This window comes from Rana temporaria, chromosome 5, assembly GCF_905171775.1.
Source record: "Rana temporaria chromosome 5, aRanTem1.1, whole genome shotgun sequence".
NCBI lineage: Eukaryota > Metazoa > Chordata > Amphibia > Anura > Ranidae > Rana > Rana temporaria.
In genome coordinates, this window is record NC_053493.1 from 265,583,732 (window position 1) to 265,611,222 (window position 27,491).

Genomic DNA, 27,491 nt, shown 5'->3' on the forward strand with positions numbered 1-27,491 from the left:
ACACTAAAGATTGATACCTCGGTTGTGGCAGCAGCTGCTGCCGTTACCGAGATATCAATCTTTAAAAAATGGACGTACATCGTCGTGCGCAGGTCTGGAAGTGGTTAAACAGCCACCTGCAAAACCTTGCGGACGAAGGAAGCATCTGAAGATGCACTCACAATCAACCTTGTAAAATTTGGAAAAAGTGTGAACGGACGACCAAGTCGCCACCTTACACACTTGTGAAACAGACGCTTGATGTCGGAAAGCCCAGGAGGCACCAATAGCCCTATCGAATGCGCTGTGACAGGAAAGGGAGGCGCCCGCCCCTTAAGGGCATAAGCCTGGATGACTGTCTGCCTGATCCACGAGAAATGGTAGCCGACAAGACCGCCAGGCCCTTCTGTGGACCAGACACCGACACAAACAGTGACTCAGACCTCCGGAACGGAGCCGTAGCAGACAGGTACACCCGCAAGGCACGTACCACGTCTAAAGTATGGAGCACAGCCTCTTTGGGATGCGACGGCTGAGGACACAAGGACAGAAGTACAATGTTCTCATTTAGGTGAAAAGACAAAACTACCTTCAGAAGGAAGGCTGCGGGTTGTAGCACTGCTTTATCCTTATGGAGGACCAAGTATGGTGACTTGCAAGACAAGGCCGCCAACTCAAAGCTGTCTAACAGAAGTGATGACCACCAGAAAAGCCACTTTCTGAGATTGTGTCGAGAGGGACGCCACTCCATCTCTACCGCACATAGAGATGTAGGCCTTCCAAGTGCGATGGTAGATCTTCCGGGAAGAAGACTTCTGTGCCCTCAGCATGGTTGAGATGACCGAATCTGACAGACCTCTGTCCCTTAGTACCTGGCTTTTAATAGCCATGCCGTTAAAGCCAGCGACTGTAAAGCAGGGTGAAGTATGAGATAGAAGGTCCTCCCGCAAGGTGCATCCGCCACCAGGCGCACGAGGTCAGCGTACCAGGGATGCCGGGGCCAATCTGGAGCGATGAGAATCACCGGGATCCCCTCGGCCTCCACGCTGCGGAGCAGACGAGGAAGCAACTTCAGTGGGGGAAAGGCATAGATTAGCCGACACTGACCCCACGGGCCACCAACGCGTCTGCCCAGGGATCTCTGGACCTGGCCACAAACCTCAACACCTTGCGACTGAGTCGAGAAGCCAGGAGATCCACGTCCGGCATGCCCCATCTCCAGCACAGGAGTTGAAACACCTCCAGATGTAATGACCATTCCCCTTGGTCAAGCATCTGGCGACTTAGCTAGTCCGCCTGCCAGTTTTCTACACCCGGAATGTAAACGGCTGACAGAGCTGGCGCGCTCCTTTCCGCCCACTTCAGGATGTGAGCGACCTCCGACGCCGCAGCCGAGGTTCTTGTTCCCCCTGATGGTTGACATAAGCCACTGCCGTGTGAAGCTGGCGCCCCCAACCTGTGAAGCTGGCGCCTGTCGTGATCACAGTCCAGTGGAAGGAAAGGAACGACCTCCAGACTGAAGAGCCAGAGATCTTAGCCACCAACTCAGAGAAGCCCTGACCAGGTGACTTACCTGAATCTGACGATCCAGAGACAACGGAGATTTGTTCCATTTGGACAGGATCTCCTTCTGCAAGACTCGAGTGTGGAATTGGGCATACGGTACTGCCTCGAAGGAGGCTACCATAAGGCCCAGGACTCGCATGCAAAAACGGAGAGACGACCATTTGCGGGATGCCAACAATTTCACCACTGATTGGAGTGTCTGCAACTTCTCCAAAGGAAGGAAGACTTTCGCCTCCGAAGAGTCCAGAATTAATCCTAGGTACTCCAGACGCTGAGTCGGTACCAAGACCGACTCCTGAATGTTCAACACCCAACCAAATTCCCGGAGGGTCGGACTGGTTATAGACACGTCCTCCTCTAATTCTGAGCCAGAAGCAGCTCTTAGAAGAAGATCGTCCAAGTAGCCCACGATAGCAATGCCTCACTGTCTCAGCAAAGCCAGAATCGGGGCGAGCATCTTGGTGAAAACTCTTGGTGCTGACGCTAGGCCAAAGGGAAGAGCCACAAATTGATAGTGGTCTTTGCCTATCGCAAAGCGCAGAAACCTCTGATGCCTGGCGCAGATGGGGACATGCAAGTACGCGTCCTTGCTGTCCAAGGACGCCAGAAAATCCCCTGGATGGAGCGCAGCAACCACCGAACTAATTGATTCCATCCGGAACTTTTGAACCCTTACAAAGGGATTGAGGGCCTTGAGATCCAAGATTGGACGGATGCCGTCCTTCTTTGGGACCACAGATTCAAATAGAATCCCTGAAACCTTTCCTTCAGTGGTACGGGTAAAATTACCCCACACCTCAGCAAGTCTTGTACCGCCCCGAATAAGGCAGACTGACGAGTCGGAAGAAGAGGAAGATTTGAGGGAAAGAATCTGTTTGGTGGACAGGAAAGACGCTTCTGTCCCCCAGCTGGACCTTTGTCTGCTTGGGAGGATCTGCCCGTGGGCCCTGACTGACGAAAATACCAATTCTGCGTGGAAAAGGCAGGCCCCGGCTTACGACGCAGCTCCTTCCCCTTAGGGGGTTGAGGGAGAAGTGTGCTCTTACCTCCAGTGACATCCTTAATAATGTCATCCAGCGAGGTACCAAAAAGGCTCCCACCTTTGAAGGGCAAATCTGCCAGAGCTTTTTTAGATGCTTGGTCAGCGGACCAGCATTTCAGCCAAATAAGGTGGCGCAATACCACTGCAGATACAGAGGCTCTGGAGATCAAGGGGGCCGCATCCAGAGTGGCATCACAGACATACACAAGGCCCTGTACCAACTGGTCAGCCAGGCTTACGCACTCTGGAGGAAGCTGATGCTCCTCTACTGTCTGATGCAATATCTTTGCCCATTCAGTGAGTGTCTGTGACACCAAAGTAGCAGCCAAGATAGGCTGCAACGCTGACCCCAGCATGGTGAACATGGAACGGCTCACCACTTTGGACCTCCTATCAGTAGCGTACTTAAACGCAGGGGTCCCTTCTACCAGGAGAGTAGCTACTTTTGTTTAACCGAGCGACCGGGGAGTCAACGACCGGAGAAGCCAGGCCCAAATCCGAGCATTCCCCGGAAGATGGCAGGGGGCGCTTTTTAACCACCCCTTACGTCCGCACGCCGCTTCCACCCTGACAACAAATTACTCCAGGACTGGCGACAGAGTATCCATGGGAACCGCAGGTGCAGGGGCACCAGTTGCTGCCTCAGGAATGTTTGGGGAAGAAAGGTCAGCCACTGACTCTATGTTGCCCACTGCCAGCCCTTAGGGATTTAGTCAAGATACTTGAACAAAAAAACTTCCAACCTCCTAAGCTGCACTGAACGGGGGGTTTTACCCAGGGGACTCACCACCCAGCCAAAAACTGTTCAGCACCGCTGCCCACTCTCCTTTCACACACAGCGCGTGTCTGAGGAAACTGTGTGAGGTGAATTGCGCTGCTCACGCCGTTCAGGAAGCTAGTCCAGCACTAGAGGCCAAAAATCCACTCCAAAATGGCCACCGAACGCCTCAGAGAAAAAGGGCATGGACCACAAGAAAATGGCCACCCACAATGCCGACCTGCGTCACAGTGCGGCCACGGCAAAATGGCCACCAATGGGAATTTCAATGATAAACACAGGCAACAGAAAAATGGCGCCCAAACACAGCGAGGTGGATGAGAAGGCCGCGGTGGAGGCTTCCAGAGAAAAAGACTACCCCCCCCACTGAGAGCAGGCCTGGACAACCCCACAGCCCCTAACCGGGACCTGGAGTCCCAGAAAGGTATACCCCAGTCGCAGTGAGCCCCACAAGAGAAGGAGGAAAAAGGGGTGACAGAGGAAGAGGAGGACAGGAGAACCCCCTTCCTAGGAATGCCCAGATATTTCATCCTCTTGAGGCAGGAGGAACCGTACTTACCCATCCCTGCGAGGACCTGCTGGCGCGTTCCTGACAGACCTTCAACCGAGTAGTACGGAGTAGCTGTCGGCCCGGTCCACTGTGACTGAGACAGCAAGCAGTCCAGTCATATGTGAACCCAGGAGCATATAGCTCACCGGTCATCCCTGGAGCCATGGGGTATGTTGTGGCCGACCCAGCGTGTAGCTAAGGCCTGTTAATGCTCAATGGCCGGACTGGAGGGACTACAAGGATCTATATTATCCAGCCTGTCACCCAGCTGGCAGTTGATAGAAGATTCTCAAAATAAAATCATAAAATAATAAAACATTTCTTCAGGACCCTGAGCCCAAAGGTAGCCGGGTCCTACTACTCTACTAGGCAGAAAACAACAGCTGCTGACTGCAGGGCGGAGGGTTATGTCTGGAGGGATCGCCCCCTGGGCGGGACTGTTCAACTCTGTTAAAGTAACATGTATTTAAATATCTAACATGTTCTAGTAATCTCATATAGAACAGGAACATAACCCACAAGTCAAGATTTAAGAAAGCATTTTTTTTTTCAACATTTTTGGTCCTTTTTTTGTTTTAGGGAAAAAAAACAGAAGTGAATAAATACCACCAAAAGAAACTCTATTTGTGTGAAGAAAATGATAAAAATGTCACATGGTTAAAGTGTAGCATGAGTGCGCAATTGTCATTCAAAGTGCAACAGTGCTGAAAGCTGAAAAATGGTCTGGGCAGGAAGGGAGTGAAAGTGCCCTGTATTCTGTATTGAGGTGGTTAAAGTAGCACAGTGCCGAATAGTTGGGATAAGCAGAACACCCCCCCCCCCCCCCCCCCCCCCCCCCCCCGTTCGGTTTGCACCAGAACCTTTGAATGGACCGACCATTCGCGCGAACATTTAGAACCCCATTGACGTCCATGGGACTCGAACGTTCAAATTCAAAAGTGCTCCTTTTAAAGCCCAATATGCAAGTTATTGTCGTAAAACATCTTTGAGAACCCGGGTCTTGTCCCAGGGAAGATGTATCGATGGAAAAAAAAAGTTTTAAAAACGGTCGTTTTTTCTGGAGCAGTGATTTTAATGATGCTTAAAGTGAAAAGAAAAATGAAAAATGTCTTTAAATATCGTACATGCTGGGTGTCTATAGTATGCCTGTGAGGTGGCACGTGTTTAGAACTGTCCCTGCACAAAATTAGATTACTATAAGAAAAAAGTAATTTAAAACTGTTTGCGGCTTTAATGTAATGTCTGGTCCCTGCAATATGGATGAAAATCATTGAGAAAAATAACGCAGACAGTACACACACCACGTAGCTTTAGGTGCACACTGCAGAGGACACGGGCAATACACACACCACGTAGCTTTAGGTGCACACTGCAGAGGACACGGGCAGTACACACACCACGTAGCTTTAGGTGCACACTGCAGAGGACACGGGCAGTACACACATCACGTAGCTTTAGGTGCACACTGCAGAGGACACGGCAGTACACAACACGTAGCTTTAGGTGCACACTGCAGAGGATACAGGCAGTACACACCACGTAGCTTTAGGTGCACACTGCAGAGGACACGGGCAGTACACACACCACGTAGCTTTAGGTGCACACTGCAGAGGACACGGGCAGTTCCCACACCACGTAGCTTTAGGTGCACACTGCAGAGGACACGGGCAGTACACACCACGTAGCTTTAGGTGCACACTGCAGAGGACACGGGCAGTACACACACCACGTAGCTTTAGGTGCACACTGCAGAGGACACGGGCAGTACACACACCACATAGCTTTAGGTGCACACTGCAGAGGACACGGGCAGTACACACCACGTAGCTTTAGGTGCAAACTGCAGAGGACACGGGCAGTACACACCACGTAGCTTTAGGTGCACACTGCAGAGGACACGGGCAGTACACACCACGTAGCTTTAGGTGCACACTGCAGAGGACACAGACAGTACACCACGTGAGAATACTGCAGCTAGCACAATCACCTGCCTGCCAGTAAATTAGGAAGTGCGGATCTAGCTAAACTATACAGTGTATAAATATATACACAACACCTGGGATGCATATATATCCTCTACACACGGTAACTTTAACTGACTAGCCTGCCTGCTCTATCTACAACAAATGACACTCTCTATCTCTCTCTCTCTCTGTCTTCTCTCTCTTAACCACAACACACTACACAAGGCTGACCTGCAGGCGGCCTTTTATAGTGTGGGGCGTGTACTAAACCCCCTGAGCCATAATTGGCCAAAGCCACCCTGGCTTTGGTAAATTATGGCTCTCCGTTTTTTGCAAGCTGTGATTGGGCAAGCATGCGGGTCATAGTGCATTCTTGGCCAATCATCAGCCAGCAATGCACTGCAATGCCGCAGTTAATTATGGGCCGTGAAACGCCATTCGAATTTGGCGCGAACGGCCCAAAACGTTTGTAATTCTACGAACGATCGAACATACGATGTTTGAGTCGAACATGAGTTCGACTCGAATACGAAGCTCATCCCTACCGAATAGCAAAAATTGGTTTGGCCATGAAGGTGGTAAAACCTTCTGGAGGTCAAGTGGTTAGTTAACCTTTTCTGAGGGAAACACAGGGGCTGACATTGCTTATCCCCTTTTACATGTTAGCTCCCTGGCTCTTATGCTACATGACAGTTGTTGGTACTTTCTGTTGTTTCAGGAAGTCAACCTATTATGGGAGTGTATGTCAACCTATTTGTCGTCCCAATAAAGTTCAGTGATAACAAAAAAAACAAAAAACTGTGCTAGACATCATGTGAGAGAAGCGCCCGCCCCCCGCCTGTAGGTGAAGTCTTCCCTGTGGGCTCATCCATCCATACGGGGGTGCGCTGACTGAGTCAACTGGTGGTGGTTTCCTGCGAACCTGCTTAAACGTGGTGTGGTATTACAGCTCTTGCGCTGTATCTGTAGCGATATTTGAGGATATAAAAAGTACGATGAATTGACCATGCGGGAAAAAAAGGAGTCGAATTTAGACTTTTTCTCCCCCCGGCGTTGAATGGTATATCCCGGAGGGGGGGTCCCTGGCGGGAGAAGGCAGGAGGTGACGCAGCGGCGGCCATTTTCTCCTTCTGTGTGCGCTGGCTGTTTTTGTGCTGACAGACAGGCAGGGGCCGGTGTGGTGGTTAGTTAGTCTGGCTGGGTGCCTAGACTTCCTACCCCGCGAAGCGGCACGGAGACGGGCTAGGGGTCCCTTGTAGCTGAGTTCGGCGTTTCCTGAGAAGTGCGTAGTACCGAGGCCTTCGCCTGCTCCTCCCTCCCTTCCTCTTCTTTCTCCTCCTCGCCGCCTCCTTCCCCTGTCACAGCACGACCCCCCGCTCCGGACTATGGGTGGGTCGGGGTGCAGTAGGGTGCTTAGCCCGATGAGCGGCGCAGCTCACATCCAGAGGGGTCCGTTGGGGTCCCTGGTGTTTTCTTGACATGGATCTTCCCGGAGTTGTCACCCTTACAAGCTTCCCCCCGCATAAACAGCTGATCCGGCGCCCTGACATCTGCACTCAGCCTCCTGCGGACACCTTATTGTTGTTAGACATGACCGGCTAGGACACCCCTCCCTTCCCCCTCTCACCCCCCGATCACAATCTCTCTATCTGTGCGATGATCTCCTCCACCCCCTATCGCTGACCCTCTGATCGCACATTGTAGCAGAGTAGATAGGTCCCCCCCCTCCCCATACAGAATAATTGTCCCAGCCCGAGTCATCATGGTGTCCCTCCTCAGGGGGTGTCAGCTGGTCGCACACATGGGCTCCCTCGGTGCCCTGATAATGCCCAGAATTGTGGGGCCTCTCGACCTGTGCTGTGAACACCCCACCCCCACTTGTTACACCGATATATAATCTATTTTTGCACTGTAGAGGTAATAGGAAGATAAAAGGGGGGGTCGCTTGAAGTCCAGATCTGTCATCAGCGTAGAGAATGCAGCCTTCCAGCTGGCCTATCTGTCCCTTACACCCCCTTCTCTGGTGAGCCAGGAGGCATCAATAACATGCCTAGGCAGGATGGCCTTTGATTTTATGGTACAGGCTGATAGCAGGAACATCTTCATTTCTTCACTGTCATCACACCCCTAGCATTTGTTTTTTTGTTTGTTTTTTTATACCAGATGTGTTTTTGGTTCACGTTTTCTGTGTATATGATGCCTATTTTAGTTTCATCAGAAAACAGCACTTTGTGTCCTAGTTGTCCAGCCTTTGAGTCCCTCCACCCCGATAGTAGGACAGGCCCGTCACACGTTGCCTAACTAGAGATTTGGGTTGCACTGACCTGTTGGAAGTCATTGAAAGCAAAATAAGGGTATCATGGCTTGTTTCTGTTGAACTGGTGTCCGACCCACCCGCAATCGCTGATAAGTGTCTTTAGGCGTTTAGCACCAGCTATAAAAAAAACAAAAAAACATAAAATAAAATCGACCATGGGGGACCCCAACTCTCGCAAGAAGCAGGCTCTGAACAGGCTGCGCTCCCAGCTAAGGAAGAAGAAAGAGTCTCTGGCTGACCAGTTTGACTTCAAGATGTATGTCGCCTTTGTGTTCAAAGACAAGGTGAGGGATGGGAGCTGCACGTCTTATTTATGTTATGTGAATCTGGAAAGGACAGTTTTGCACTTGTCAGCTGCAGTGATTTGTGTCAATGTGCACTATTATGTGCTTTACAGTTCATTTAGAACGGCATTGCAACAACGTCTTTAAGGGCCCCAACAAAGCCGGAAGCAAATTAAAGTATAGGCAAAACTCCAATTTATAATCCCTGTCAGAATTTTTGTTACCATCTGTGTCCTATTGCATAGATTTCACTTCCTGTCCTATAGCCAAACAGGAAGTGAGGGGAAATCTCTGCATTTAAAGCGGAGGTTCACCCTAAAAAACAAGTTTCTACCATGCCATTCAGCATACTAGCGTCAGCTAAAGTATGCCTTTATTTTATTTTTTTTGCGCCGTACTCAGTTTAATCCCTTAGTTAAATTTCAGACACCCGCTGGGAATGGGCATTCCTATGCAGAGGGGAACATGATTGACGGCCGGCTATGGCGCGTCACGCTTCCCGAAAATAGCCGGAGTAGGACTCGGCTCTTGACGGCGCCTGCGCACAGACTAGGAGCTGACTGCGCAGGCGCCGTGAAGAGCCAAGTCCTATTTCGGCTTTTTCGGGAAGCGTGACGCGCCATAGCCGGCCGTCAATCATGTTCCCCTCTGCCTAGGAACGTCTGAAACTTAACTAAGGGATTAAACTGTGAGTACGACGAAAAAATAAAAAATAAAGGCATACTGTAGCTCGCGCTAGTATGCTGGATGCCATGGTAGAAAACATTTTTTTTTTTTTTAGGGTGAACCCCCGCTTTAAGGGAATTCCTTGGGGGGGGAGTTGGTCACCGGAACTAGTGTCCCCATTGGAAGTTTTCCCTGCTATTACTTTTCTGGGGACAACCCAAAATTTTGGATTTACTTTCAATGGTAAACCAGACCAGTAGTGTGTTCCCCCTGTTAATCTCCTTAACGGGGAACAGACAGCTATAAAGAAAGAAAAGCATTCTAATCCCTTTCCACTCCAAAACAGAAAAAGTTTTGCCTTTAGTTATACTTTAACACTAAGGCTGCATTCACACTGCAGTGTTTTGAATCACGGGACGATTTGCTGCATTTGAAAGCGTTAATGTGTGAATGGCAAATCATGGGACTCGCATTTGAGAATACCATTCGTTTTCAATGACTCCTCAAATCACGGGAAGCATGTCGCTCAAAAGTAGCTCCTGAACTTTTTTTTTTTTTTGGGCACCATGCTTCCCGCGGTGAGTGTTGCCGCAAATTGTGGGCAGATTCGCAGCAAATTTGTTTTGCGTAGGCTGCATTTACACTTCAAAATGTTGAAGTGTAAATGCAGCCTACGCGCTGTATCCAGATTACTTTATTTTGAGGGCAGATCTGTATTTGACATTGACTCAATTAAAGCGGAGGTTCACCGTTAGAGAGCACATTTTCCCCTTAGATTCCTGCTCGTTTTGTCTAGGGGAATCGGCTATTGGTTTTAAAATATGATCCGTACTTACCCGTTTACGAGATCCTCTCCGTCGCTTCCGGGTATGGGCTGCGGGAATGGGCGTTCCTTCTTGATTGACAGTCTTCCGAGAGGCTTCCGACGGTCGCATCCTTCGCGTCACGATTTTCCGAAAGAAGCCGAACGTCGGTGCGCAGTATAGAGCCGCACCGACGTTCGGCTTCTTTCGGCTACGAGTGACGCGATGGATGCGACCGTCGGAAGCCTCTCGGAAGACTGTCAATCAAGAAGGAACGCCCGCTCCCGAAGACCCATACCCGGAAGCGACGGAAGAAGATGCATCTCGAAAACGGGTAAGTACAGATCATATTTTAAAACAAATAGCCGATTCCCCTAGACCAAACGAGCAGGAATCTAAGGGGAAAAGGGCAACAATTAAATAAATGGGTGAACTCCCGCTTTAAGCCTAGGCAAGGCATTAAATGGTGCAAATTTCTTTCCTGCAGCCATGGACAGTGAAATCGGCAATTGTCTTCTCCCAGTTGGGGTGAGCAGGGGAAGCTGTCCCTGCCAGGAGAAGACAGTTATTATTTCTAGGGGCTATAGCAGCTATTAACAGTTTGAATCTCGGGCTCTTGCTGAACTGGCCGAGATTTAAACCATGTAAGTCCCTCATTGGGAGAGCGTCCAAGTGACCAAGCCCATACCCGGGATTGTTACTGTGTCACTACCGGCAGCCCCTTTTATGAGGAGAGCTACAGTTTACACCAGTTGGGGTCACAGTATTCGCTACAATTTAAAACCACTGCAAAGAAACTCTGAATCTGGTTGTGTTTTCATTAAGATGTTTTTATGTTAATTGACTGACTTGCCAATACATTCTGCTGTTTTCAATAGAGATGTGTCAAATTCTTGTGTCCATTAAAGCTCAAAGAAAGGTGTGTGTGTGTGTGTGGTGTCAGTGAGGTTAAGGCCTCAAACAAGGAAAAGGACAGAACAGAAATGCACCCCAATGTACACATACAGTAGTTGCCAACATTTCGGCTTGGCAGAAAATGCTGCAGGTCCAGTTTTTCATGTATTCGCATAAGTGTAAAGGTGTACTCAAAAGATACCGTATATACTCGATTATAAGCCAAGTTTTTCAGCACTTTTTTTTTTTTTGTGCTGAAAATGCCCCCTCGGCTTATACTCAAGTCACCTTTTTGCGCCTGGACTTCAGGGACCTGGTACCGGCCGACTGTAGCTCCCCTGGACCCCACACATGTAGCCCCACTCTTCCTCTACAAGTGTGCAAAGTATTTTGGCCGGGGGGAACCGAATTTTCAAAGTCGGGCATCCCTTCCATAGACTCCCATGTTAAACGGTCATTTCTCCGGTAACTTTGGGAACCCGGTACCGGCCGGCCTTGGGTCCCCAGGACCCGAAACTTGGCACACATGTAGCCCCAGTTTGCTGTCTGGGGGACCTATGGCCGGGGAGCACTGATTTTTCAAACCTGGGCACCCCTTCTATATACTCCCATGTTAAACGTCAGTCTAGGCATGGGCAAAGTGAGGCATGCAGATGGACACCCTAGGCTTATACTCGAGTAAAACGTTTTCCCAGTTTTTTTGTGGTAAAATTAGGTGCCTCGGCTTATATTCGGGTCGGCTTATACTCAAGTATATACGGTACTTATTTTCCTGGTTATGCATTTTAGTGAAAGGCCTCATGTACACTTGAGCTCAAACGCAGCTTTTCCTGGGGTTGAGCAGTTTTGTTTTTTTTTCCTTTGCCCTTTAACCATTTCCAGACCTCCCCTAATGTACTACGGATGAGCCTGTTTCTAGTATATGGGTGCCCCTCCTCACTGCTGACACATTGATTGTACACAGTGGGCATTTCGGCAAGTCCCATTATTCATGGCTGGGACCTGATGATCTGTCCAATCACAGCCCAACTCTGTACAGAAGGAAAGATTTCTGTCTCTCTAAGAAACCAATATCTTTAGTAAAAAGCACACATTGCACAAATGAATACTTTGTAGGTACATGTTTAACCCCTTGTGTATCCGAGATGTTAACCCCTTTCCCAGCCAGTGTCATTAGTACAGTGACTGTATATCATTAGCACTGATCACTGTATTGGTATCACTGGTGATGTCAGTTTGCCCGCCGCACGCAGTTCCTCTAAGTTGCTCGTCACCGCCGTTACTAGTATAAAGAATAAACTCCAGAATATACACCATAGTTGCGTTTGTAGACACTATATAACTTTCCACGCAAACCAATCAACATACACTTATTGGATTTTTTTATTTCATTTTTTTTACTAAACACATGTAGCAGAATACATTTGGGGGGGGGGGGGGTGTTAATTTTTTTTATTATTGGTTATATCTTATAGAAAGTAAAAAAAAAAATCCAGCATTTTCGGTTATATAATAAAAAAAAAAAAAAAAAAAACGTAGCGATCAAATGTGGACAAAAGAAAGCTATGTTTGTGTGGGGGAAAAAATACAAATTTTGTTTGGGTACAGTGTTGTATGACTGTACAATTATCAGTTAAAGTAGCGCAGTGCTAAATAGAAAACAATGGCCTGGTCATGAAGGGTTTAAAACCTTCCGACGCTGAGGTGATTAATCTCCCTTACATGTTAGCCTGTGTCCATGCACACTATAGGAGTTTAGTTTAACTGTTGGGGTACACTGTAAGGGTTTATTTTTTTTTCATTTTAGGTTCCGAGTTGGGCTTTAGTGTTTAAAAGTGCTGCCTGAGTCGGCACCCCAAGAAGCCTACTTTATTAGAAAATATGCTTGCTCTTGGCCTAGGTTCAAACTAATGTTGAGGAAATCCTGCGATCTGTATGCATTTCCTGCACCACGTTCAAATTGCCCTTGGAATCTGCAGTGGATATCGGTGCAATCTTAACACCCCCAAATGTAGGTTGCAAACGCAGTGCGTTTGCCTGCACCAGATCACATGGTACCAGAGTACTGTGCTATCCGATTGCAGCGCGGTTCCAAAATTGCTGCATACACGACTTTGGTGCAGTTTTTGCCCCATTCAAAATTAATGAGCTCAATTTGCACCATGCTGAATCGGATGTGAGTTGTACTGGAGTGCAGTTCTTGTCCAATTCACATGTGATTCATAGTGTGACCTGAGGATTAGTTTCACTTTATTACTGGGGCAGAGTTTCTCTTTAAAGAGGAGTTCCACCCAAATTTGGAACTTCCTCTTAACCCACTCCTCTCCCCCTTACATGCCACATTTGGCATGTAATTTTTTGGGGGGGGGAGTGGGGGCTTCAGCACGAGTGGGACTTCCTGTCCCACTTCCTCCTTCCTGTAGGCGACTAAGCTTAGTCGCCTTCAGGAAGTGGCTGCTGTAGGCGATCGCCTAGGACACGTCACAGGTCCTAGGCGATCTCCTGGCCAATTACGCGGGGCCGCGCCGCTCGCGCATGCGCAGTGCCGCGCCGCTCGCGTATGCGCAGTGGGTGCCCGGCCGTGAAGCCGAAAGCTGTCACGGCCGGGTGCCCACACTGAAGATGAAGACGCCGGCCGGGGAGGGGGGGAGAGGAGCGGAGCCCCGGCCGGCGCGTTGCTGGAGCAGGTAAGTGCCTGTTTATTAACTACTTACCCCCCGGACCATATTGCTGGTCAAAGACCAGAGCACTTTTTGCGATTCGGGACTGCGACGCTTTAACTGACAATTGCGCGGTCGTGGGGCGTGGCTCCCAAACAAAATTGGCGTCTTTTTTTCCCCACAAATAGAGCTTTCTTTTGGTGGTATTTGATCACCTCTGCGGTTTTTATTTTTTGCGCCATAAACAAAAATAGAGCGACAATTTTGAAAAAAATAATATTTTTTACATTTTGCTGTAATAAATATCCCCCAAAAATATATAAAAAAAATTTTTTTTTCCTTAGTTTAGGCCGATACGTATTCTTCTACATATTTTTCATAAAAAAATCGCAATAAGCGTTTATTGATGGGTTTGCGCAAAAGTTATAGCGTTTACAAAATAGGGGGTATTTTTATGGCATTTTTATTAATATATTTTTTTTACTAGTAATGGCGGCGATCAGCGATTTTTTTTTCGTTACTGCGACATTATGGCGGACACTTTTGACAAATTTTTGGGACCATTGGCATTTTTATAGCGATCAGTGCTATAAAAATGCATTAGATTACTATAAAAATGCCACTGGCAGTGAAGGGGTTAACACTAGGGGGCGGGGAAGGGGTTAAGTATGCCTGGGTGTGTTCTTACTGTGGGGGGAGGGTGTGGCCTCACTAGGGGAAACACTGATCTTCTGTTCATACATTGTATGAACAGAAAATCAGCATTTCCCCCGCTGACAGGACCGAGAGCTGTGTGTTTACACACACAGCTCCCGGTCCCCGCTCTGTAACGAGCGATCGCGTGTGCCCGGCGGCGATCGCGCCCGCCGGGCACACGCACGGGAGTCGGGGGCGAGCGGGGCACGCGCCCCCTAGTGGCGGCTATACGATAGGACGTATAGCTACGGGCTCTCGCCCAGGAGAGCCGACCTGCCGCCGTATAATGACGGTGGCTGGTCGGCTAGTGGTTAAAAGCCAGCAGCTACACTTTTTGTTGCTGCTGACTTTTAATAAACATACAAATGGCTGGAACTCCCCTTTTAAATTGGACTTTTAAAGTCGTTGTAAACCCCCAAAAAATTAAGAAAAAAAACCCAAAGGCATAATGAGCTAATATGCATATCATACTAGCTCATTATGTATGTATTACTTGCCTCAGATCGAAGCCCCTGCAGCCGTCGCCGTCCTCGTCTCCCACTCCGGCCGCCGACATCTCTCCCGGGGCTTACTTCTGGGTATCGCGGTTTTGGCGCTGTGATTGGCTGGAGCCACGATGATGTCACTCCCGTGCGAGAGCCGCCGGTAAAGGCACACGGACTGAAGCAACGGCACATATCAGTTTGCCCCAGTGCGCATGTGCCGATAAAAAACAGTGCAGGTTTAGGAGATCTCCTGGTTAGCTACAGGTAAGCCCTAATAAGTGGTTGTAAAAGGTTTACATAAAGAGTATAGGTTCACTAAAGACTGATGCTTACAGGGTCTTTTCTGAGTTGAATTTTGCAATTTATTTCCTATTTTTGTATGTAACTGGTTGCAGGTGTTCAGCGCCATACTGCTAAACATACAGAATAATAGAATTGTAAACATTAAATGAATTCGCTCTATAAAACAAACTGTGGGTTTGATTTTGTGTTGAACTATTGATTCTGCTCAGTGGTGACTTATTACTTTGTTCTTCTTTCTACAGAAAAAGAAGTCGGCTCTGTTCGAAGTGGCTGATGTTATACCAGTTATGACTAACAATTATGAAGAAAATATACTGAAAGGTGTGCGGGATTCCAGCTATTCCTTGGAAAGTTCCCTTGAGCTTCTGCAGAGGGATGTTGTACAGCTTCATGCACCTCGATATCAGTCCATGCGGAGGGTAAAGATTTGTTTCTTTTCATTAGAGGTGTAATTTGCTTGGGACTTCCCATTTCACAGTAGTACAGCCAGTGTATTTAGGTGTCAGGTTTTACAGCACAAACTTTGACCGTATTTTGCCCTCCAATATTGTAGGATACTTTACACCTACTGGACGATCTGCAGTCCTGCACTACGATAGTGGAGTGTCTCTTCTTAGTCCACTTTATACATTTGCCAAGAATCGGCAGCACAAACCCACCCCCACTTCTTGCAAACTTACATTTTTGTATCTAAGCATTTCAGCTACTGTGAATGACTGTAGGACTCTTTTCCTCCCATTGCAGCAATATAGAAGAGTCCTGCTTGCACTAACTTTACTACAGTTTCCACCAAATGCACCTTCATTGGGATGCATGGATATGATGTTTTTAGAGATGTCAAATGAAATTGTTCAAGCATAATGTGAGATGCACACTGTAGGACAACCTTTATACATGTTATCACTCTCTGGTAATTTGCATAATCTCTATATTGTCTTATAGGATGTAATTGGGTGTACTCAAGAGATGGACTTTATTCTTTGGCCTCGGAATGATATAGAGAAGATTGTTTGTCTTCTTTTTTCAAGATGGAAGGGATCTGATGAGCCCTTTCGGCCTGTTTTGGTAGGTACAACTGTCTGACAAATAATATGCAAAGGAGGTACCAAACATTATAGTAATATGTTGTAGTGTTCTGTGTAAATTCTACAAAGTTCATGTCTGAAGGCATCAGATGGGCACAAATGACCTTTCATTACATAAAGGCTTTTACTTTAAAGTGCCGCCAATTGTGTTGAAGTGGCTAAACTGGCTTCAGAAGGCCTCATTCAGATATTTCAATGGTCCATTCACATGGGCATATACATATTTTCTGCATGAATGCGTGTTTTCAGGCAGCGCTGGCAGAAATCATGCATAAAATATGTATCTTAAGTACTTGTGTTTAGATGCGTACAGTGTTTAAATGTGTACAATTCTTTCAAATGACCACACATGTAAATCCCGTTTACACTTGAGCGTTTTGTAGCTCGAAGCGCATCAAGCGAAAACCAATTATCAATGGCCCTTGGTCACATCTGAGCATCTTGTTGCTTGTAGAAAAACACCTGTCATGCAAAACATAATTTTCCAGGAAAGTCAGGGCATGGTTTTCTGCATCCTGAAATGTCCTTGTGGCCCTTCATGTGAAGGATGTTCAGTTATGGAGATCATCTTATCAATGCAATATGAGATCCACTCCTTCCAGACTGCTGAAGATGCTGCACAGATATGTGCGCAGGGGATCTATTTATGGAACCAGTTTAGTAGCTTTACAGATTCTGTATATTCCAATTTAAGTTTTTGGAAATTATGGTAATGCCACCGTTTTCAGTGCATGTGACCCTATTCTTTATTTTATTTTTTCCTCCCCATCCCTTTTAAGGCCAAGTTTGAATTTCATCATGGTGATTATGAAAAACATCTTCTGCATGTACTGAGCCGGAAGGACAAGACTGGAATTGTTGTGAACAATCCTACCCAGTCAGTGTTCCTCTTCATCGACAGACAGCACTTGCAGGTAATTGAAGTTTAAAGGAAACCTCATTCATGTTTATGTTGGATTAGAATAGTAACTTCTATCCGAATAACAAACCAATCAGTTTACACACATGTTATATATATATATATATATATATATATATATATATATATATATATATATATATATATATATATATATATATATATATATATATATATATATATATATATATATATATATATATATATATATATATATATATATATATATATACACACATACACACACACACACACACACACACACACACACACACACACACACACACACACACACACACACACACACACACACACACACCGGGTAAAATTAAATAAGTATTGAACACGTCACCATTTTTCTAGGTAAATATATTTCTGAAGGTGGTATTGACATGAAATTTTCACAACATGTTGGTAACAATCCATACATACAAAGAAACAAAAACAAGTTAAATTAAGTTACTGTATAAGCTGGGGTACCTAATTTTACCACATAGAAACTGGGAAAACGTATTGACTCGAGTATAAGCCCAGGGAGGGAAATGCAGCTACTGGTAAATTTCTAAAATAAAAATATATACCAATAAAATTACATTGAGGCATCAGTAGGTTAAATGTTTTTGAATATTTTTTTTCAAAGAAAAGCGGTAAACTAGCTCTGTGGAAAAGAGGGTCAACAATGCCGATCTGCAGCCTCATGTACCTTTGATTACAAACAGCGGGTGTCTCCTGCTGTGTCATGCAACTGCAGTCTTAAAGCGGATCTCCACTCTAAAGTGGAGTCCCGCTGATCGGCACCCTCCCCCCCCCTCCGGTGTCACATTTGACACCTTTCAGGGGGAGGGGGGTGCAGATACCTGTCTACAGACAGGTATCTGCACCCACTTCCGGCCCTACGATACGGGCAAAAGACGGGTTTTTTCTCTGCTTCCTGTCCGTCCCCCGTTGTATGCTGGGAACACTCGGCTCCCAGCACACAGCGGGAGCCAATCGGCGGGCGCGACTCGCGCATGCGCCGTAGGGAACCGGGCAGTGAAGCCGGAGCGCTTCACTTCCTGGTTCCCTCACCTTGGATGGAGGGGGGAGCAGCAGAGAGACGAGCGATTGCTCGTCATCTGCTGCGATCGGCGCTGGACTCCAGGACAGGTAAGTGTCCTTATATTAAAAGTCAGCAGCTGCAGTATTTGTAGCTGCTGGCTTTTAATATATTTTTTTAGTGGCACATCCGCTTTAACTGTTTGGCGGCCTTCCACTGTAACAAAGCCCCGCCGCCTCCTTATCCTGGATAGACGGAACACTGATTCAGTTTCCCAGCATTATATCAGTGTTCTGTCTTTCACGGATGAGGAAGAGGCAGGGCTTTGTTAGAGTGGACAAAGTTTAGACTGCATGACAGAAGTGGGAGACCCTCACTCGAGTATAAGCCGAGGGGGGCTTTTTCAGCATAAAAAATGTGCTGAAAAAATTGGCTTATACACCCCATACTACATCTTAATTTAGTATCCTATGTCACATTCTATGTCCTGTGTATCTCTGCACTGTATGAGGATGGGTCATAAGAGGGCCAATGAGAGTTTCAGAGCTGGAGGTGTGCATCTGTTAATCCAGGAAGTGAACAGGCTTCAGCTGTCCACAGTTAAAATTGATGCAGCCAAACTCGGTGGAGGGAGGTTTCTACAGCATATTTGGCAAGTACAGAATCTGTGTGTGAATATATGTATAATTTGCAAAGTGGTTGGAGGGAAGCTTCGGAATGGCAAAGATGTTTTTATTACAAATTATATGAGCAGACAGCGGTTCCTCTTTAGGATTTGACTAATATGTTGAATATAGCCCTTTTGAATAGATTGTGACTCGTGTTCTCTTTAAGCCTCATAAATCTTAATGTCTTTTCTGTTTTACAGACTCCTAAAAGCAAAGCCACGATCTTCAAGTTATGCAGCATCTGCCTCTACCTGCCACAGGAACAGCTCACCCATTGGGCCGTTGGCACTGTTGAGGATCATCTCCGCCCTTACATGCCCGAGTAAGGGTTGTGACCAGTCAAACTGGGAAGATCAGATCTTGGCGGCAATTTTTTTTATTTTTTTTTTATCATTATTATTTTACTTCTCCAGATTCCAGAAGAATATGGACTCGCACTCAGAAAACGTGTATGTTGTGAACCTTCATGCTGGATTTTTCTTTCTTCATAATTTTTGTATCTGGACTTTTTTTTTTTTTTTTTTTTTCATTTTTGATTTATTGTGCATGGACCTTGTGAAAAAGAGGATGTTCTGAAACATCTTTGCTTTAGCCTCATAAAATGTGAATTGATGATGGGACTTTGGCACACTGAATCAAATGTATCAGAAAGCACAAGGTATTATTTGTTTTGGTGGTCTTCCCATTTGCACTGGTCATATCCCCTAAAGTTTAGAGAGTTAGACTACAGTATTGAGGGTGAAACATGAATGTAACAGGCATAGAAGCTACACTGCTTTACTCACTATGAAAGCACTGTCTGAATCGCTTCAGTGAAGCAAGGATTTGATGCAGTTAAGTGAAGGCATGTTCTGAGAAAGATAGATATATATGTACAGAAATCCTGATTATTCAGCATTTGCTTTCATATCTTGGTTCCTTTTACAGGGATGAGACAGAGTGTACAGGCACTTAAAAATCTGATCTGTTCTTGCAGTTGCTGCATACCTCTCGGCATTTCCCACTGTGGGTGCATTTACAATAATATAGCCTAGCAGTCTGCAGTAGCTATATTACATAGGAGTACTCGAGCACTGTGGAAACCATATGTTTCTGGATGGAGGATTTGAGACATGAGCCTGCTGGTGATTTGTGCGTTTATTACTTTTCTAAAATAAAGTAATACTTTTATAACGGGAAACCTATGGTGGGTTCTGAAAACTTTAGTTTTCTAAAGCAGTTGCAAACTGTGTAAAAAGGAAAGCCGATGTGTGCTAAGTTGGATCAGAGGATAATTTTATTTTGTGCAATGAAAATAAGGTTGACTACTGTATTGTTTAGAGAGAAGGCTCTGCTAAAAGGTTTCAGTACCTTTTTGATTAAACTTGTATAGGCCTGCTCCCTTTGCCTAATACTAGTGCTTACCTGGTTTAAATTTGTATCTAGCTTTTGTTTGAAATTGGATTACATTGAAAATTAAATAAAATGAGGTAATTCTAAATACGTGGCTGTTGTCTAATTACTAAATGATGACACTAAGGGGGAAACGATAATGGTTTGGTGTCAATGTTTATTTTATTTTCCCAGAGCACTATAGGTTATCTAATTCCACAGCTGCCTGCCCTGAGTTCCATTAGGGATGAGTCATTCAGTTTTGTGTGTATATGTTGGCGTTCTCTGTTAACATGCTTTTTAACCGTTTAAGGACCGCGTAACGCCGATATACGTCGGCAGAATGGAACGGCTGCGCACAGACACGTACAGGTACGTTGCCCTTTAAGTGTCCAGCCGTGGGTCGCGCTCGCGACCCCGTCCGAAGCTGCGGGACCCGATCGCCACCGGTGTCCCGCGATCAGTCACAGGAGCTGAAGAAACGGGGTGAGTCGAGTGTAAACACACCTTCCCCTGTCTTCTCTGTGGCAGTGTCACTGATCGTCTGTTCCCTGTTATAGGGAACGACGATCAGTGACGTCACGCATCCAGCCCCGCCCCCCTACAGTAAGAATCACTCCCTTAGGGCACACTTAACCCCTTAGTGCCCCCTAGTGGTAGAGCTGCACAGAGATTCTCCCCGCCCGCGATCTCACCGTGGGATAACACACAATTCTTCCGTGTTCACCGCTGGTTCCACGTAACCAGCGTGGAACGCAAATGCCGCCGATTTTGAAACCAACGTCAGCAGCCTGCGCCGATGGATAGATGCCTGAGCTTCTCTCACAACAGTAGTTTGTATCCATGCGCCACCCAGTGGTTTCCGGCGTTACTGCTTCTGATGTATTAAACCTTCTCACAGTTCTGTACAACTGTGTGTATCCATGCGCCACCCAATGGTTGCTGGCAGTACTGCTTCTGATCTATAAAAAAAGAGACCAGTGATATGTCTATAATGTTAACCACTTAAGCCCCGGATCATATTGCTGCCTAAAGACCCAAGGGGTTTTTACAGTTCAGGACTGCGTCGCTTTAACAGACAATTGCGCGGTCGTGCGACGTGGCTCCCAAACAAAATTGGCGTCCTTTTTTCTCCACAAATAGAGCTTTCTTTTGGTGGTATTTGATCACCTGCGGTTTTTATTTTTTGCGCTATAAACAAAAATAGAGCGACAATTTTGAAAAAAATGCAATATTTTTTACTTTTTGCTGTAATAAATATCCCCCAAAAACATAATTTTTTTTCCCCTCAGTTTAGGCCGATACGTATTCTTCTACCTATTTTTGGTAAAAAAAATCGCAATAATCGTTTATCGGTTGGTTTGCGCAAGATTTATAGCGTTTACAAAATAGGGGATAGTTTTTTTGCATTTTTATTTTTTTTACTACTAATGGCGGCGATCAGCGATTTTTTTCGTGACTGCGACATTATGGCGGACACTTCGGACAATTTTGACACATTTTTGGGACCATTGTCATTTTCACAGCAAAAAATGCATTTAAATTGCTTTCTTTATTGTGAAAATGACAGTTGCAGGTTGAGAGTTAAACACAGGGGGCGCTGTAACATTTAGGGATCACCTAGTGTGTGTTTACTAGTGTAGGGGGGTGTGGCTGTAGGAATGACATCATCGATCGGGTCTTCCCTATAAAGGGGATCACCCGATCGATGCGCCGCCACAGTGAAGCACGGGGAAGCCGTGTTTACACACGGCTCTTCCCGTTCTTCAGCTCGATCGCGACGGAGCGGCTATAAACAAATAACCGCGCCGTCGTCCCGGATCGCTCCCCGAGCGGACCTGACCTCCGCATGTACCGGGGGGGGTCCCGATCGGACCCCCCCACCCACGTCTAGCAGAGGACGTACAGGTACGTGATTGTGCCTGTCCGTGCCATTCTGCCGACGTAAATGTACATGAGGAGGTCGGGAAGTGGTTAAGGACCATATAACTCCTATGAAAAAATCAGAATCAAAGTTTTATTCTGCTTTTTTCATAGGAGTTATATTATCTTTAACATTAGACATATCACTGGTCTTTTTTTTTTTTTTTTTATATATTCATATTTTCAGATAAATCAGTTTTTTTTGGTGGGGGTTCTGGCATTAAATTTTCGGGAATCGTAATCTTTTGTCTAAGCAAATGAATCGTGATTCTCATTTTGACCAGAATCGTGCAGCCCTACCTAGTGGTTAACCCCTGTAATTTTCACAGTAATCGGTGCATTTTTATAGCACTTTTCGCTGTGAAAATGACAATGGTCCCAAAAATGTGTCCGCCATAATGTCGCAGTCACGAAAAAAAAAATTGCTGATCGCCGCCATTACTAGTGTAAAAAAAAAAAATTATAGAAAGGCCATAAAACTATCCCCTATTTTGTAAACGCTATAACTTTTGCGCAAACCAATCAAACGCTTATTGCGATATTTTTGGTAAAAAAAAAAGTAGAATGCATATCGGCCTAAACTGAGGATTTTTTTTTTTTATATATATATTTTTGTGGGGTATTTATTATAGCAAAACGTAAAAAATATTGCTTTTTTTTTTTTTTTTTTTTTTCAATATTGTCGCTCTATTTTTGTTTATAGCGCAAAAAATAAAAACCTCAGAGGTGATCAAATACCACCAAAAGAAAGCTCTATTTGTAGGGGAAAGGACACCAATTTTGTTTGGGAGTCACGTCTTACGACTGCAATTGTCCGTTAAAGCGACGCAGTGCCGAATCGCAAAAAGGGGCCAGGTCCTTTACCTGCATAAGGAGATAAAGTAAGCACAAAGCTATAAACATTTTTTTTTCTTTTTAGATTTACCAAAATCATATAATACAAGGTCAAACCTAAACATTTTCAATTTGTATGCAATCAGGCAGGCCTTGGTACTACATAGTTAAAGGTAAATCTAAAGGAAGTCGAATAACAAAAGTTGTATAGTGTGTAGTAGGGCTGCAACTAACGATTATTTTCATAATCTATTAGTTGGCCGATTATTTGGTGCGATTAGCATTTTTTATTTTTTTTGGCCAATTTGTTGGGCAGATTATAAAACACATTGCCACAAAAATGTTTTTCTGCAGCTTCTCCATTGAAGTATATTGAACCAAGAAAACAAAATAGCGCTGTTTTGCATTAAAAAAAAAAAAAAAAGTCCCCGCCCTTTCCAAATACACAGCAGCTGAAAATATCATGGATGTGAAACCATGTAAATGAACGTAGTGCGTTTCTGCAAAAAGCAGAGGTGTGAACCCAGTCCTGAGATGTTTAGTAACATAATGAGGTTAAAAAAACGAAAAATGGTACAAAAAGGAGCAAAATATCGCCACTGTAAGGGGTTAATTTTTTACTGTGGGACAGTGAAAGTAATATTTACCGTAGAGATTTGCTCTTTTTGTACTATAAAGGGCTAATTTTCTCGAGTCGTCTTCCAGGACGGCACCTTGAGAGTAGACTGGCTCCACCTGACAGGAAACACAATCAAAAAGAGGTTTAAAAACCCCGCCCCTCCCCGTGCACCTCAGTTCATGATTGTGTTTCCCCCAGCGAAATGTTTTTTTGTTTTTCCAAAAAGACCTAAGGCCTGGGGCTGGTGGTCCCCCTCCTGGAAGGTGAGCCATGGGTCCTGGGAGGCCTTGAGCTCAGTGAGGCTATTGCCTGTCCGGAGGGTCTCCCTGTATTGAGGGGGGGGGAGCGGAAGGAAAAACCATGTTTGGAAACCCCCCCCGGCTAGGTGTATCTGGGATAGTGGCTACCTCAGAACACCTAGGTGGCTGGAATCCCTCTCTCCCGAGCGTCTTCCTACCTGCTGGGCCGGGTAAAGATGCATCTCCGCGCTGTGGACTCGGCTGCTGTTCTCCCAGGCTCGTTTCTCGGTGGAGCCAGCATTCGACGCTGCATCGATGGCGGCGCATGGTGATGACGTACTTCCGGTTCCGGTCTTCACCAAAATGGCGGCCGCCATCGGCGTTAGCTCACACACACGGATCGCAGCAGGGGAGAGAGTGGCGCCCGATTCGACGGTGCCATGGAGCGTGAGGACCGCCCGGCACTATCCGCTGCTGCAGAGGAAGCCACCAGGGGTGAGTCTACCTCTAAAAAACCTCATTGGGGCACTTGGACTGGGTCCTTATTCCCCACACACCCCCCTTCCCTTCCCCTACTCCCTTTTTGTATTAAAGCCTCTGTCTTTTACTTTCAGGGGAAGAGGTTACTGCCCAGGGGGAGGCTTCTAGTGTTTCTGCTAAACATACATCTAAAGCTAAAAGATGTGGGAATTGTAGCATTAAGCTAGCCACTGACTATTCCAAGCTTTTGTGTGCTAAGTGCATTCAAAAACTTACAGGGAAGGAAACTTCGCTAATAATGAAAGAATTCCTGACGGTTCAGTCAGAGATGCTTTCCACATTAAGAGTTTAAGGAAGCCTTAAAACCCAAAGGACCTGATCCCCTAGCAGCTGGACCCTCCTCACAGGAAAGCTTGTCCACCTCGGCTCCAAAATTGTTGAGGGCTAGGGACGTTCTTCTGTCAGACTCTGAGGATTCAGAGGCTCAGGAAGAAGGTCTCATTGATAGCCAGACAGATGAGGAGGATGAAGATGCTAGATCAGGCAAATTCATTTTTTCAGCAGATGACATGGGTGGTTTACTGGCAGCTATCTATACCTCTGAGGGGATTCAGCAGCCGACCGAACTAGTGTCAGCACAGGATAAGATGTACCAGGGTTTAGCTAAACCCCAGCCAAAGGTTATCCCAGTTCACCAATCTCTTCAGGACTTAGTTCTAAAAGAGTGGGCAGAACCTGAAAAGAAGTTACTTAGGTACAAAACCTGGAAAAGGCGCTGTCCCTTTAAGGAGGAAGTCCCTAAACTAGACGCTTCCCTAGCTCAACTGTCTAGACAGTCTGACCTCTCCTTTGAGGATGCTGGGAATTTAAAAGATTCACTAGACAGACGGGCAGAGACCTCCCTTCGCAGGGCCTGGGAGGCTAATGTGGCAGCCCTTGGGCCCGCCCTGGCCTCATCCTGCATTGCCAGGAATACGGATACCTGGCTATCCAGGATGTTAGAACATATCCCACAGACTTCAAAGTTTAAGGATATCCGAGATTCCCTTAGAGTCATAGGTAGCGCTGTCGCCTATCTAGCAGACGCATCAATTGAGTCCGCTCGAGCCTCTGCTAAAACAGGCGCTCTTATTAACGCCTCAAGAAGGGCACTATGGCTCAAAACATGGGAAGGAGATTTGGCCTCCAAATCCCGTCTCTGTGCCCTACCCTTTGAGGGATCCTTCCTCTTTGGGACAGGTTTAGACCAGGCTCTAACTAGGGCCTCAGAAAAGGGTAAACGGTTCCCTCCCAAACCTAAACAAAATAGGAGGAGATTTTTTCGAGGCCCCCAGAATAAAAATCGACCTTCAGACCGAAGAGCGGCCTTTAATAGGAAGTGGATCACAGGGAAGGATAAACCAAAAGGGGGAATCCTTTTCCCTGATCCTAAACCCGCTGGAAAAGACTCCAAGTGACTCGAGAGTCGGGGGAAGGCTCTCCCGATTTCTTCCAGCTTGGGAAAGCATAACGCAGAGTCCTCATATTTTGCAGATAGTGAAGGAAGGCTACAGATTGGAATTCCGCCATCTTCCCCCACCAATTTTCCTCCTCACTCATTTACCCCAAAATCCCCTCAAAGCGGCAAGCCTTCTAGGGAATGTGTCAGACCTAGCACAACAGGGGGTCATAGTCACAGTTCCGGTAGACCAACAGGGTCAGGGGGTGTACTCTCACATCTTCGTAGTACCAAAACCCTCGGGAAAATTCCGTCTAATCATCAACTTAAAACCCCTGAATACTTATCTCCTCTACAAGAGGTTCCGCATGGAAAACATTTACAGTCTCAAAGGACTTCTTTTAGAAGGGGTATTTATGATAACCATAGACCTGAAGGACGCCTACCTCCATGTCCCCATTTACCAGGACCATCAAAGATTCCTGAGATTCGCCATTGTTTCCCCTCAGGGGATCCAACACTGGCAATTCACCGCTCTCCCCTTTGGGCTTGCCTCCAGCCCAAGAGTTTTCACAAAGGTGCTAGCAGAGGTGGTCGCCTTTTTACATCTGAAAGGCATCTCCCTTGTCCCCTACCTCGACGATCTGCTGCTGTTCAATCCCAGTCGGGCACTTCTTCTCACGGACCTGACCACCGTCCTGACTACACTGGAATCCTTAGGATGGATTATAAACAGAGAAAAATCTTCTCTCCTCCCAGAACAGAGAAAGATCTATCTGGGATTCTTAATAGATTCTTTAGAGAAAAAGCTTCTCCTACCAGTAGACAAGGTCCAGAGACTCATCTCAGTGGTCAGGTCTGTCAGGGGAACAGCAGATATTTCACTCAGGGAGATCATGAGGTTGTTGGGACTTATGACCTCATGCATCCCAGCAGTTCCGTGGGCTCAGCTCCACTACAGGCCACTACAGGCCTTCCTCCTCTCCTCCTGGGACGGGAAGGAAACATCCCTAGACTCCAGGGTCTCCATTCCAGAGTCGGTAAAGAACACTCTAAAGTGGTGGCTCATTCCTCGGAACTTGGAAAGAGGCCTTCAGTGGAACCAGTCAAATCCCCTCAGGATAACTACGGATGCCAGCTCCTGGGGATGGGGAGCCCACATGGCGGGCCTACAGGCCCAGGGTTCCTGGGATCGACACCAAAGGGAGTCGTCTTCCAACTTCCGAGAATTATTAGCGGTCGGAAGAGCCTTGGAAGCGTTCGAGGAGAGAATCCTGAACCAGGAAATACAAATTCTCTCCGACAACGCGACCACGGTGGCGTTCCTGAACCATCAGGGAGGCACCAGGTCCCGTTCGCTCCTAAGGTTGTCCCTAGAAATTCTAGGCTGGGCAGAACAGAGGGTCCACTCCCTGTCAGCAGTCCACATCAGGGGAGTCCTAAACCTAGAAGCGGACTTTCTAAGCCGCCAACCCATTCTCCAGGGAGAGTGGGAACTAAGTCAGGAGGTCTTCGATTGGGTATGTCATCATTTCGGCATCCCAGAAATAGACCTCTTTGCTCACAGGAGGAACAAGAAGATAGAAAGGTTCTTCTCCCTCTCCCGGGATCAGGGATCGGAAGGGGTGGACGCGTTGGCCCAGGCCTGGACATTTTACCTAGCCTATGCCTTCCCTCCTCTGAATCTGATCCCGAGGGTATTGCAAAAACTGAGTCGTTCACAAGGGAAGCTGATCCTGATCGCTCCCTGGTGGCCCAAAAGATCTTGGTTTCCAATGTTAGAACAGTGGTCGGTCCTTCCTCCCCTCCCTCTCCCGGTCCGGGTGGACCTTCTGCGGCAGGGGCCGATCTTTCATCCAGAGCCAGGCTTTTTCAGTCTGACGGCCTGGTAC

The 27,491-nt window shown here is 46.6% G+C and overlaps 1 protein-coding gene across 1 annotated transcript; it reads left to right on the top strand.

Moving 5' to 3' along the window:
• The first annotated feature begins 6,985 nt into the window (after positions 1-6,985).
• C5H6orf62 (chromosome 5 C6orf62 homolog) lies at positions 6,986-20,175 on the top strand. Its single transcript, XM_040353809.1, has 5 exons — positions 6,986-8,480; positions 15,230-15,406; positions 15,930-16,052; positions 16,852-16,986; positions 18,896-20,175. The coding sequence occupies exons 1-5, from the start codon at positions 8,352-8,354 to the stop codon at positions 19,019-19,021; spliced, it is 690 nt and encodes a 229-aa protein (XP_040209743.1). The 5' UTR covers positions 6,986-8,351; the 3' UTR covers positions 19,022-20,175.
• Positions 20,176-27,491: the final 7,316 nt, after the last annotated feature.